General features: G+C 53.4%; 1 protein-coding gene across 1 annotated transcript; it reads right to left on the bottom strand.

The window, feature by feature from the left end:
• Positions 1 to 10,159: 10,159 nt before the first annotated feature.
• LOC148222920 (C-type lectin domain family 2 member D11-like) lies at positions 10,160 to 12,779 on the bottom strand. The gene is made up of 6 exons (XM_088168634.1): positions 12,611 to 12,779; positions 11,830 to 11,976; positions 11,352 to 11,447; positions 11,071 to 11,249; positions 10,789 to 10,889; positions 10,160 to 10,698 (listed from the first exon to the last, which is right to left on the bottom strand). Exons 1-6 carry the CDS (start codon positions 12,777 to 12,779, stop codon positions 10,584 to 10,586), a joined length of 807 nt encoding a protein of 268 aa, XP_088024760.1. The 3' UTR covers positions 10,160 to 10,583.
• Between the last annotated feature and the right edge of the window lie 39 nt (positions 12,780 to 12,818).

Genomic DNA, 12,818 nt, shown 5'->3' with positions numbered 1-12,818 from the left:
TGAGCTCTTTTGAGGATTCAAACCCACAAAAATCCTGACACCTCGAGCCTTTCCTGATGTGTTCTGTTCCTGCCCAGGGTGAGGAGGAGAGGGACAGAGCGGTTTTGCTGGCACCAGGCACCTGGTGTATTTCTGTTTTAATTTTTCCTAGTAAAGAACTCTTATTCCTATTCGCATACCTTTGCCTGAGATCCCCTAAATTTCAAAATTATAACAATTTGGAGGGAGGGAGTTTACATTTTCCGTTTCAAGAGAGGCTCCTGGCTTTCTTAGCAGACACCTGTCTTTCAAACCAAGACAACTCCTTTGAAGTAACACACGAGGCATCTCTGCTTTTAATTTTGGGAGAATTTGTAGTGAAGGAAGTCTGATGGAATTAATTAGGGAAGACAAGTGTGGTGTGCTCCCTTTCAAGAGATTTCTATTGAAGTATATTCTGAAGTTAACTGGTTCATTTTCCCTTATTGTCGGTGTTCAAACTGGGGCAATTCCCATTCAATACCCTGCAATATTAAGGTTATGAAATTAAACAAACCTGCCTTGGCCATTTTTCCAGGGATATCAATTCATTGGTGTTGGAGTTTGAATTATTCCCTTTTCTTTCTGTGGAATTTTCTCCTATTGTTATGCTAAGTAATTGTGGCTACACCTTAAAACGACAGATAATGTTCTCTCGTAGGGGGGTGGCTGGAGGGGGAGGGGGGGGTGAACCGGAAAAAGAAAGGTGGGACGGGGGGGTCTGGAGCGGGGCTCTCTCTCGCTTGGCTCGTTGGAGTGGGAAGGCAGCCTGGGCTCCGCTCTGGCATCTCCCCCTGCCATCCCAGCACTGAGATCCACGCTCCCTGCCTTTGGACATCGCTCTGCTGCTCTCCCATCTCACCCTACTATCTCCGGACACTCTGCTGAGCACCAGGACCGACACCGTGAGGGGGGAGTCACTTTCCCATCCCTCTCACCCCTGGGCTGCTGCTGCCATCACTCCAGCCCCTCTTCAACTGCGCGGGACCTGCCCTGCCCCCACAGCACCGGTAACAGCACAGGGAGACGGCCTGCGGCCAGAAGGGACTGGAGCGGAGCTAGACTGTTCTGTTGCCAATTTTTATAGCTGTTGTTGTTTTTCTGCTTTGTTAGATACCAGTAAAGATCTGTTATTCTTATCCCCATATCTCCTGCCTGAAGGTGTCTCAATTGGACCTAAAATAATTAAAAGGGAGGGGGGTTGCACTCTGCATCGCAGAAAAGGGGCTCCTGCCTTTCCTTAGACCATACCTGTCTTTCAAACCAAGACAGTTTTTGGCGCCCAATGTGGGGCATTGCCAGAGGGCATTGAGAGAAGGTTAGAAAAGGGGATAACAGTTCTTAAATTACCCAAGCTTGTGGTAGGTGACACCATGCTGTCCAGCTTACCCTGGATTGGCCTCCATGTGGTCACTGCTATATCTCTCCCATTTGCAAGCCCTTTTTTAAACATGAGTTTCATAACCAAGGTTACTGTGGCTATTATCCAGTTTAGGATGTGGGTTGATCAGTTGAGGAATTCATGGATTTTTAATTTTCTCTGGAAGATGGCCACATGGATTCAGAGCTATCACACTCTAAGGGTGTGTTTCTGGGGCTACTTCAATAATGGTACTTACTGTGAGGAAGTGGCAGCAGGTGAAATTTTTTCCCAACCCATCACAGGGTTTTTGAAGTTCACCCCATCAGTCTTCAAGGGGTTCCAATCCACTTTAAATGCTAATGACATTATATTGTGGCTAGTGTTGCTTATATCCCTGTTCAACCTGTTCTATCTAACATTCAGAGATAAGGGGAGATTGACTTGGATAACAACCCTGATACCTACCCCAGGGATTAGTGATGTTACCCCAGAGCCTGATCCTGTCCCAGAGACTAGGGAGGTTACCCCAGAGCCTGATCCTGTCCCAGAGACTAGGGATATTACCCCAGAGTTTGACCCTGCCCCACAGCCCACCTCAGAAAGGAACCACCCAGAATGGGTGGGGGTGCTAGCAAAGGAGATACGTGAGATGGGCCAGATGCTGAAGCAGTACCTCTCCCCAGCTGGTGGGAAACCCTCCCCCTGCCTTAAAGAGGGAGACTCTGATGGTGCAGCAGTGGGACCCACAGATGTTACATCTGTCCAGGTTCCAGCTGAACTGCAAGGGCACTCACAGCCAGCAGCAGTTGCCCCTGTGGAAACTAGGAAGTCTAAGATGAAAACAAGGCACCTAGATAATAAGGGTCAGGAAGGGGGCCCCTCACAACCAGCAGGGGAGCCAGAAGTTGAGATCATCACCGAGTCCCTGTCATATGAGAGTCTCCGTAACCTGCGAAAAGACATTGTACGACGCGGCCGTGAGCCTTTTACAACCTGGTTACTGCAGGTCCGGGACCTTATGGGTACAGGTGTGCAACTGGATGGTACTGAGGCAAGGAATTTGGCAGCCTTGACCCAGGACTCAGGGGTGGACCAGGTATTTGTAAGGGAGACAGGTCTCCTTTCCCTCTGGGAGCGACTTTTAATGAGTGTGAGAGAGAGATTTGTCCACAGGGAAAGAATGCAGGAGCACCACCAGGGAACACGTTGGAATACCCTTGAGGAAGGGATCCAAAAGCTGAGAGAAGTGGCAGTACTGGAGGTGCTCTTTGGGAGGGATGGACAGCATGACAATGACCCTGACAAGGTCAGGTGCACAGGGCAGATGTTGTGGAATCTGGCAAACCTGGGCCCATCTCAATATACCCCCTTTATTGCCATGATTGATGCTGATACCAACCAAGTGACAGTGGGTTCTGTTGCCAACAGGCTCAGGAATTATCAGAGTATGATGGCTGGCCCAGTGCAGGCTCATGTCTCTGCTGTGGCTAAGGACCTCAGAGAGGAGTTTAAGGAGGAGATGAAGGAGATAAGGGAAGAGGTGAGGAAGATCAGTGCAGCACCAGTGAGAGTCATGGACCCCAAAAGTAGAGCCCAACGCCCCCCAGCGAGGGAGAGAGGGTACACCCCACGTGCTGACCTGTGGTTTTTTCTATGGGGAAGACATGAGAAAGTGGGATGGGAAACCCCCTTCTGTCCTGGCAGCACGGGTGCGCCAACTCAGGGAGGGGAACACCAACAGAGGGAACTCCACTAAAGTGAGGGTAGCCTCAGCCTCCCATGGAGGTGCAGGGTATTACAGAAGGGAGGATGATCTGTCAGATCCCCTTGAAGGAACCTCCAGTATGTATGCCCAGGAGAGAAATAATAACCAGGGCTAGAGGGGCCCTGCCTCTAGCCAGGGAGAGGCACGGGAAAACCGGATCTTTTGGACGGTGTGGATCCGATGGCCTGGCACATCAGAGCCACAGGAACACGGAGCATTGGTTGACACTGGTTCACAATGTACATTAATACCATCGGGACATGTCGGAAAGGAACCTGTTTCAATTGCTGGGGTTACAGGGGGATCTCAGGAATTGACTCTGCTGGAGGCTGAGGTGAGCCTGACTGGGAAAGAGTGGCAGAAACATCCAATTGTGACTGGCCCAGAGGCACCATGTATCCTAGGCATAGACTTCCTCAGGAATGGCTATTACAAAGACCCAAAGGGACTCAGGTGGGCTTTTGGAATAGCTGCTGTGGCAGCAGAGGGCATTAAGCAGTTGAACACCCTGCCTGGGCTATCAGAAAACCCATTTGCAGTGGGACTCCTCAGAGTGAAAGAGCAACAGGTGCCAATTGCTACCTGAACAGTGCACCGCCAGCAGTACCGGACGAATCAAGATGCCGTGATCCCCATCCACAAGATGATCCGTGAGCTGGAGAGCCAAGGGGTGGTCAGCAAAACCCACTCACCCTTCAACAGCCCCATCTGGCCTGTGCGTAAATCTGAAGGAGAATGGAGATTGACAGTGGACTATCGTGCATTGAATGAGGTGACTCCACCGCTGAGCGCTGCCGTGCCGGACATGCTGGAACTGCAGTACGAGCTGGAGTCCAAGGCAGCAAAGTGGTACGCCACCACTGACATCGCCAATGCATTCTTCTCCATTCCTCTGGCAGCAGAGTGCAGGCCTCAGTTCTCTTTCACCTGGAGGGGTGTGCAATACATGTGGAACCGACTGCCCCAGGGGTGGAAACACAGCTCCACCATCTGTCATGGATTGATCCAGGCTACACTGGAGAAGGGCGGAGCTCCAGAACATCTGCAGTACATTGATGACATCATTGTGTGGGGGGATACGGCAATGGAAGTATTTCAGAAAGGAGAAAAGATCATTGAGATTCTGCTGGGAGCCGGCTTCGCCATCAAGAAGAGCAAAGTCAAAGGGCCTGCCCAAGAGATCCAGTTCCTGGGAGTAAAGTGCCAAGATGGACAGCGCCAGATCCCCAGTGAGGTCATCAATAAGATCACTGCAATGTCTCCACCAACCAGCAAGAAGGAAACACAAGCCTTCCTAGGTGCCATAGGCTTTTGGAGAATGCACATTCCTGAGTACAGTCAGATTGTGAGCCCTCTTTACCTGGTCACCCGCAAGAAGTACGATTTCCACTGGGGCCCTGAGCAGCAGCAAGCCTTTGCCCAGATCAAGCACGAGATCGCTCATGCGGTAGCCCTTGGCCCAGTCAGGACGGGACCAGATGTGAAGAACGTGCTCTACTCTGCAGCCGGGAACCATGGTCTGTCCTGGAGCCTTTGGCAGAAGGTGCCTGGTGAGACGTGAGGCCGACCACTGGGGTTCTGGAGCCGAAGCTACAGAGGGTCCGAGGCCAACTACACTCCAACGGAGAGGGAGATCTTGGCTGCCTTTGAAGGGGTTCAAGCTGCCTCTGAGGTGGTTGGCAGGGAAACACAACTCCTCCTGGCACCCCGGCTGCCAGTGCTGGGGTGGATGTTTAAAGGAAAGTTTCCCTCAACCCACCATGCCACTGACGCCACATGGAGTAAATGGATTGCCCTCATCACGCAACGCGCCCGTATTGGAAACCCGAATTGCCCTGGGATTTTGGAGATAATTACCAACTGGCCGGAAGGGGAAGACTTTGGTCTTGCCGACGAAGAGGAACAGGAACAGGTGACCCGGGCCGAAGAAGCCCCACCATATAACCAACTGCCAGCAGATGAAACATGCTATGCTCTTTTCACTGATGGTTCCTGCCGCATCGTGGGGATGAACCGGAAGTGGAAAGCAGCCGTATGGAGCCCCACACGACAGGTTGCACAAGCTACCAAAGGAGAAGGTGGATCGAGTCAACTTGCTGAACTCAAAGCTGTTCAGCTGGCCCTGGACATTGCTGAAAGAGAGAAGTGGCCAAAACTCTACCTTTACACTGATTCATGGATGGTAGCCAATGCTCTGTGGGGATGGCTGGAATGGTGGAAAAAGGCTGACTGGCAATGTAGGGGAAAACCAATCTGGGCTGCCAATGAATGGAAAGACATTGCCACCCGGATAGAGAAGCTGCCTGTGAAAGTCTGTCACGTAGATGCCCATGTCCCCAAGAGTGGGGCTAATGAGGAACACTGACACAATGAGCAGGTAGATCAGGCTGCACAGATAGAGGCGTCGCAGATAGATTTAGACTGGCAGCACAAGGGAGAGTTGTTCCTGGCTCGATGGGCCCATGATGCCTCAGGTCATCAGGGCAGAGATGCCACCTATAAGTGGGCACGAGACCGAGGGGTGGATCTAACCATGGACAGTATTTCTCAGGTTATCCATGACTGTGAGACGTGTGCTGCCATCAAGCAGGCCAAGTGGGTGAAGCCCCTCTGGTATGGGGGGGTGATGGTCCAAATATAAGTATGGAGAGGCCTGGCAGATTGACTACATCACACTGCCTCAAACCCGCCAGGGCAAGCGCTATGTACTGACCATGGTGGAAGCCACCACTGGATGGTTGGAGACCTACCCTGTGCCTCATGCCACTGCTCGGAACACCATCCTGGGCCTGGAAAAACAAGTTCTTTGGAGGCATGGTACCCCTGAGAGAATTGAGTCAGACAATGGGACTCATTTCAAGAACAGCCTTATAAACACCTGGGCTAGAGAACACGGCATTGAGTGGGTGTACCATATCCCCTACCATGCACCAGCTGCAGGGAAAGTTGAACGGTGCAATGGCCTGCTTAAAACCACCTTGAAGGCACTGGGTGGGGGAACTTTCAAGAATTGGGAGTTTAATCTACCAAAGGCCACATGGTTAGTGAACACCTGAGGTTCCACTAACCGAGCAGGCCCTGCCCAATCTGAGACCTTGGGAATATCAGATGGAGATAAGGTTCCAGTGGTACACATGAGAGGTATGCTAGGAAAACCTGTTTGGGTGAATCCTGCCTTCAGCAAAGACAATCCCATCCATGGAGTTGTATTCGCTCAAGGACCAGGTTGCACCTGGTGGGTGATGCAAAAGAATGGAAAGACCCGATGCATACCCCAAGGAGACCTTGTTTTAGGGTGAAATACCTATAGTACTGTGCCTATGTCTCTAACTGCATGTATGTATATATAATGTAACAGTTGAATTTGATATAGCATATTAGTATGGGAGAAATTCAGGGGTGGATAATGTTGGAGGTTGAATTATTCCCTTTTCTTTCAGAGGAATTTTCTCCTATTGTTATGCTAAGTAATTGTGGCTACACCTTAAAACGACAGATAATGTTCTCTCGTAGGGGGGTGGCTGGAGGGGGAGGGGGGTGAACCGGAAAAGGAAAGGTGGGACGGGGGGTCTGGAGCAGGGCTCTCTCTCGCTTGGCTCGTGGAGTGGGAGGACAGCCTGGGCTCCGCTCTGGCATCTCCCCCTGCCATCCCAGCACTGAGATCCACGCTCCCTGCCTTTGGACATCGCTCTGCTGCTCTCCCATCTCACCCTACTATCTCCGGACACTCTGCTGAGCACCACGACCCACACCGTGAGGGGGGAGTCACTTTCCCATCCCTCTCCCCCCTGGGCTGCTGCTGCCATCACTCCAGCCCTCTTCAACTGCGCGGGACCTGCCCTGCCCCCACAGCAACAGTAACTGAGCACAGGGAGACGGCCTGCGGCCAGAAGGGACTGGAGCAGAGCTAGACTGTTCTGTTGCCAATTTTTATACCTGTTGTTGTTTTATGTTCTCTGCCTTGTTGGATATCAGTAAAGAACTGTTACCCTTATCCCCAAACCTCCTGCCTGAAGGCTTCTGATTTGGACCTAAAATCATTAACAGGGAGGGGGTTGCATTCCGCATCTCAGGAAAGGGACTCTTGCCTTTCCTTAGCAGATACCTGTCTTTCAAACCAAGACAATTGGGAATTCCCATTTTCTTGTTTAAATAGAACAGGGAACATCCTGTATGATGCGATTTATCGGTTTGAAATGAGAGTAAAACCTCCATGTTCATCATCTTTCAGTTTAAATTGACAGAGTATCTCTGTTGTGCCTTCTTTTTTAGGGTTTAAATTGATAGAAACCCCCACGAATTCCATCATGTGAGGGATTTACATTGAGGGGCAAAAAAAGGGCTGGGATAAAAAAAGCTAACTAAAAAAGGTGGGGCAGCCAAAAACAAGCAGGAATTAATGGCAAAAAAAAGATGGGAAAAAAAAGACTGGAAAAAAATGGAGCAAAAAAATGGAGCAAAAAAATGGAGGGAAAAAAGGCAGTGGGAAAAGATAGGGAAGAGTGAAAAAATGGAGATGGCATAATGGTGAAAAGGTGGCATTGAAGAAGCAGGAAAGCACGAGAAAGGTGAGGAGAAAAGGGTGAGAGACATGAGCAGAAAAGGATAGGAAAGATGAGGAAAAAAACGGGAAGCCCAGAGACACCCGCACACACCTCAGTTCCCCTACCCAAATCCCACAGACCACCCCCACACACCCCCAAGAGAGCCCCTCCAAATCCCACACACACCTGGGTGTGGATTCTTACAGGAACACACGGGAACAGCTTCTTGAAAGGGGATGGAAACAACGGGCAGGGGTAGGAATGTGTGCCCGCTGTGCTTCCAGCCTAGGAATCAGCCTGGCTGGGGCCATGGCATGGCAAAGGGTGTCCTTAACACCTGCCAGGCTTCTGGGCTCGAGCTGGAGCTGAGGAGCAAAGGGATGAGTCCAGGCAGGAGAACATGCCATGCTGTGTTACTCCTGTCAAGTGTGGATCTCTGTTGGCCATGGAGCCTCTCCTTCAGCAGGCCAACGCTCCCAGATGGGAATTCACAAGGCTACGAGGCCGGGAAGTGAAGAGCAAAGCTGCTGTGAAGGTAAAGCTCAGATCCTTCAGAGAAATCACCCAGGTCACTGGAGCACTGGTACAGGTAGGAAGCAGAAAAGGAGAGATTTCCAGTCAAGTCTTTGTAGTTGGGTGGGGAAAAGGAGTGCTGATAGCCAATGGCTGCAGGGATGGTCATCTAAATTAGTTCAGACCAGATTTCCTTTTTTTGAATTGATGAGGGTTATTAACCTCACCTGCAGTTATGAAGCCAAATAGTTACAGTTTTGGAATCTATTCTAGTTTAATCTAGCTGTCCTCCGTGGTGCATTCACTCACAGCAGCCATATTGAACTCTCTTGGGATGTGTGAATTTGCTTCAGTCCCTATCCCAAACCTCATCCTTCATGGCTTTTCATCTTCTTTTCAATATGCTGGTAAATCTTCCGTGTCCCTCTGCAATATTTCCATGGATAAAAACACTGAAGAACACTACGTAAAGAGGAGCAGGGGCACCAGTGGGAAAGGATGTTTTATATCAGCATTTTCTGTCCCTGTGGTGATACTGCTGTCCCTGCGAGGGAGCTGGGAAATCTGTATTTCTGCTCCCGTGATCTTTCTCATCTTTGTCGCAGCTGATTCCAACCTTAGTTTTTCCCACTGTAATGATGATTCTGGATATCTCAGAATGTATCCACTGGCCTTGAAAATACCACTGATGGTTATGAAGAAAGGAAAAGGCAAGTCACACCATTTCCAGGTTGGCATCCTGGCTGTCCCTCGGTGCACCTCTTTTAGTGACAGCACTCGGTGGCCATTCCTGGTGCGGTTCTTTGATTATTTTATCTTATACCCTTCTGTCTAGTTTATTCCATTCACCCTTCCCAGCCTTTCCCGTGCCTCTCTTTTTAACCAGCACCGCCACCCCATGGTCTCTCGGTGCAGCTCTTTCAGTCGTGGGGCAGCGACCACTGCTGGTGCAGCACTTGGAGAACATTTCACACCAGTCTCTCTCTATTCTATTCCCGTCACTCCTCCCAGCCTTTCCCGCTGCTCTTTCAGCACCTCCGCAGCCCTGACGCTCCCTTGGTGCAGCTCTTTTTGGTGACACTTGGGCAGCAGACAATGCTGGTGCGGTATTTTTAGACTATTTTATACCATTCTCTGAATTTTAGTCCCTTACATTTCCCAGCCTTTCCCGTGGCTCTTTTTTAACCAGCACGGCCGCTCCGACGGTGGCTCGGCACTGCTCCATTAGTGATAGCGGGCAGAGGAGAGCCGGCAGTGCAGCTTTTTATTCTGATGGTTTTCTTCTCTGGATCCCATTGCAGCAGCAGCCCAGCTGTCCCTCGGGGCAGCTCTTTCAGTGCCAAGGGGCCGTCTGGACAGGCGGCTGCAGCCAGGCCAGGGCAGGGCAAGACACAGCGCAGCGCTGGCGGGGGCGGGCGTGCGGCGGGGCTCGGAGTCTGCCGGCCTGGGCACTTCAGGCACAGAAATGAATCCCAATTCTCGGCCATATCCAGCACCTGCTCTTCCTCCCCTCTTTTCCTGCATGGATTTCACAGTTTTCCCTTTCCTGCCACATAGGTGGAAGGCCGAATGCCCACCTGCCCCATGCCCATCCCTGCTGCTTTCCTCCGCTCCAGCCTTGTCTCTCTTTCTCTCCCCTTTACTTTGCACCACTTTCTCCTCCTCCTCTCCCTGCCAGCTCGCAGCAAAGACATTTCACCCACTGGCACCAGCTGCCCCCTCTCACTCGCTCCCATTTTGCCCACTTTGAGCTACTGGAGCTGCCTACATGTGGAACCAGACCCGCTGTGGGGCCTGGTAATGGTTGGATAGGAGTGAATCATCACAGGGCTGATTGGAGTGGACTGGGTCTGGCCAGGTACCAGGAAAACTCCTCTGTCCCTCTCCTCCTCACACTGGGTGGGCAACAGAACACATCAGGAAAGGCTCGAGGATCTCAATAAAGGCAGCAAGAGATCTCTCAACCATCATGGGAATGGGACAGGGAAATTTAATTCAATTTACTACTAAGTAAATCAGAGTAAGGAAATAAGCATGTGTGAGCTGTTCTTCAACATCCAAGCACAGTCCAGAAGTCTCCTGGTCAAGCCACTTGGTGATGATTTCCAAGAGCCAAGAGAAATTTGCAATTTTCTTTTGAGCTTGTTTTGCAATGAGAAAGATCCCCTCACTCCAGCAGGCAGGGCTGACAGGATGGATTGCAGAGACTTTTCCTTGGAACAGCCAGCCCAGCGCTGGCAGAGACGATGAACAGGCACCGAGGTGACCGTGAGAGCAAGTGCAAGGCACAGGGTGCAGCTGAGAAAGGACAGCCCTGAGCCGGGCTAAGAGGGGAAGCTGGGACTGCCCAGCGGGGAGAAGGTCCTTTCTCCACCCCCTGTTACAGGGGAGCTCGGGCCTTGCTGCACAGATACGGCTGCAGATTGGAGCACATCACACTCCTGAATTTATCATCATCCAGGTACACACACTCGGAATGGCCAAGGACAGGACACCTGCAGGGAGGAGCAGAGACAGCGCTGGATGCCAGGGGAACACGTTGTGCCCCTGTCCCCCCATGCCCTGCCCGGCTCCCCGGCACTCACGAGGAGCTGAAGCTGCTGCCGTCCTCCCACTGCAGCTGCTCGCCCCGTCTGCGCAGCCCGAGCCAGTAATCGCCGTTCCCGCGGAGGCGGAAGAACAAATCCTGCCAAGGAGAGAGCAGTGGGAGCTGCCCCGGCCCCTCGGGGGGACACGGCCCCGGGGCTCCTTCCCTGCAAGGCCCCGGCACAGGGCTGCAGCCCCAGCCCCACCAGCACCCAGCCCGGACCACGAGCACCCCCAGGCTCCCCTCAGACACCCCACAGCGCCCGCAGCCCCTCACTCACCATTTCCTCATCCTTCAAAATGGCCAGAGAGGCCCCGAGCTCGGAGCACCGCTCTTGACTCTGCTCCCAGCTTCTGGAATCCCTTGACAAGTAGTAGCACACTCCATTGTATCCAACCCAGCCACGGGGACAGCCCAGAACTAACAGAGGACACGCAGTTGGAACTGGAAGCTGTGGTGCTGCAGGGGGAAGAGGAGAAGGTGTGAGGGTTGCCCTGTGCAGGGAGCAGGGACCCCGCTCTGCCCCGAGGGGCTGGGCCCAGGCTGCTGCCCCTCCCTTACCTGACTGCACAGCCAAGGCCACCGACAACGCCAGCACCAGCACCAGGAGCACAATCAGCGCCGAGGTGAGCACGGGATGGCAGCTGAACCACTCGCCTGCAGCAGGAAAGAGTTGCTGGCTGCCACAACCACAGCCCGCCCTCCAAGCTGCTCCCCCAATGCCCGGCGAGCACAGGAGGGACCTCTCAGCCTGTTTGCTCCTCCCTTCCTCAGCTGGCAGCTAGAGAGCCAAGAGCCTGGACACGGGAGGGACACAGCTGTGGGGACAGCCAGGGACACCGCGCTGGGGACAGGCTGCAGCAGGAGAGCTGCACACGCTTGGGGGCAGCTGCGGCTGCCGCTTCCAGCCACTGCTGGCGCCGAGCGGAGCACGAGGCCTCTTCCACACATCGGGAAACAGCCACACACCTGCCAGCCCTGGCCGTGACAGATGACACTGTCCCCTCCCTAAAGTCCAGAGGTTTGGCCCTTCACTCACCTAGCAATCTTCTGAGGATGTTTCTGTGTACATGGCAGGGTGCCGATGTGCCTTGGGGATCCAGGGGCTCCCTCCCACTGCCATCCCTGCTGCAGATTCCATTGTGAACATCTTCACGCACTGCACGCTCACAAGTGGCAACTCGTGCTTATGACAAGTGGCTTCTTGTGCCCCTGGCAAGTGTGTCAGCCCGGCTGCTGGTCCCTCCTGGAGATGCAGCAGCTCCTTCACAAGCCCATGGATGGAGCAGAATTCACTCTGCTCCAGCTCACAGCCGGAATCTGTCTCCTCGGAAAAAACATCCCCTTCCTTCTGACATATCAGGAGTGCTGAAAAATCCTTTCGGAGATCGGCCTCTGGAACAGCTGTACACCCACGCCGATGGTCCATTGAAAGGGACATGATGACAGGTCACAGCTGGTCTCGGCCCTGTGGGACACCGAGGTTCAGGAAGGGAACCGGTTTTAGCCTTCGCTGCTGCGGCACCGGCTCGTCCCCAGGGATCGGCGACAAGGACGAGACCGCGGGCAGCCGCTCCCTCCGCCGTCTCAGGGCACGGGGCACACGGGGGAAGCCGGCCCAAGGAACTCGCCAGAACCGCCCCGTTCCCCTCAGCGCGGCCCCTCCGGCCGCAGCGAGCCCCGGGCTGGGGCACAGCCGAGCGCGGCTCGTACCTGTGCTGGAGCCGCTCCGAGCTCCGGGGATCGCCGCCTGCCCGGAGCATCCCGGAGGCACCGGGAGCGAGAAGCGCTCCGGCCCTGCCGGCGGAATCAGCGCGCACGCTGCACAGCGCCGGCATCAAAAGTGGCGCTGGGTCGGCTTCGGTATTTTTGAGCAATCAGCGAGGCGGATCGCGCGGGAGGTGCGGGGCGATGTCGCTGCAAACAAAACCTTCCCCGTGTGACTCCGCCTGGCCACGAGCCGATTTCCATGCCCACACTTCGAGACATTTCGCCGTCCCGGCTGCAGCCAGGCGTGGGAGAAGAGCC

Source organism: Sturnus vulgaris, chromosome 8 (assembly GCF_052056855.1).
Source record: "Sturnus vulgaris isolate bStuVul1 chromosome 8, bStuVul1.hap1, whole genome shotgun sequence".
In the NCBI taxonomy this organism is placed as follows: Eukaryota; Metazoa; Chordata; class Aves; order Passeriformes; family Sturnidae; genus Sturnus; species Sturnus vulgaris.
The sequence above is the reverse complement of the archived record's forward strand: the minus strand, read 5'-3'. Positions and strand labels throughout refer to the sequence as shown.

What these genes read in the sequence shown, in the direction of transcription:
- LOC148222920 (XM_088168634.1), bottom strand. Translation starts at nt 12,779, where the DNA reads ATGTCTCGAAGTGTGGGCATGGAAATCGGCTCGTGGCCAGGCGGAGTC. An exon ending in GGCCTTGGCTGTGCAGTCAG is followed by an intron (nt 11,250 to 11,351) that starts GTAAGGGAGGGG and finishes TTCCCCCTGCAG; the next exon opens with CACCACAGCTTCCAGTTCCA. An exon ending in TTTTGAAGGATGAGGAAATG is followed by an intron (nt 10,890 to 11,070) that starts GTGAGTGAGGGG and finishes TCTCCTTGGCAG; the next exon opens with GATTTGTTCTTCCGCCTCCG.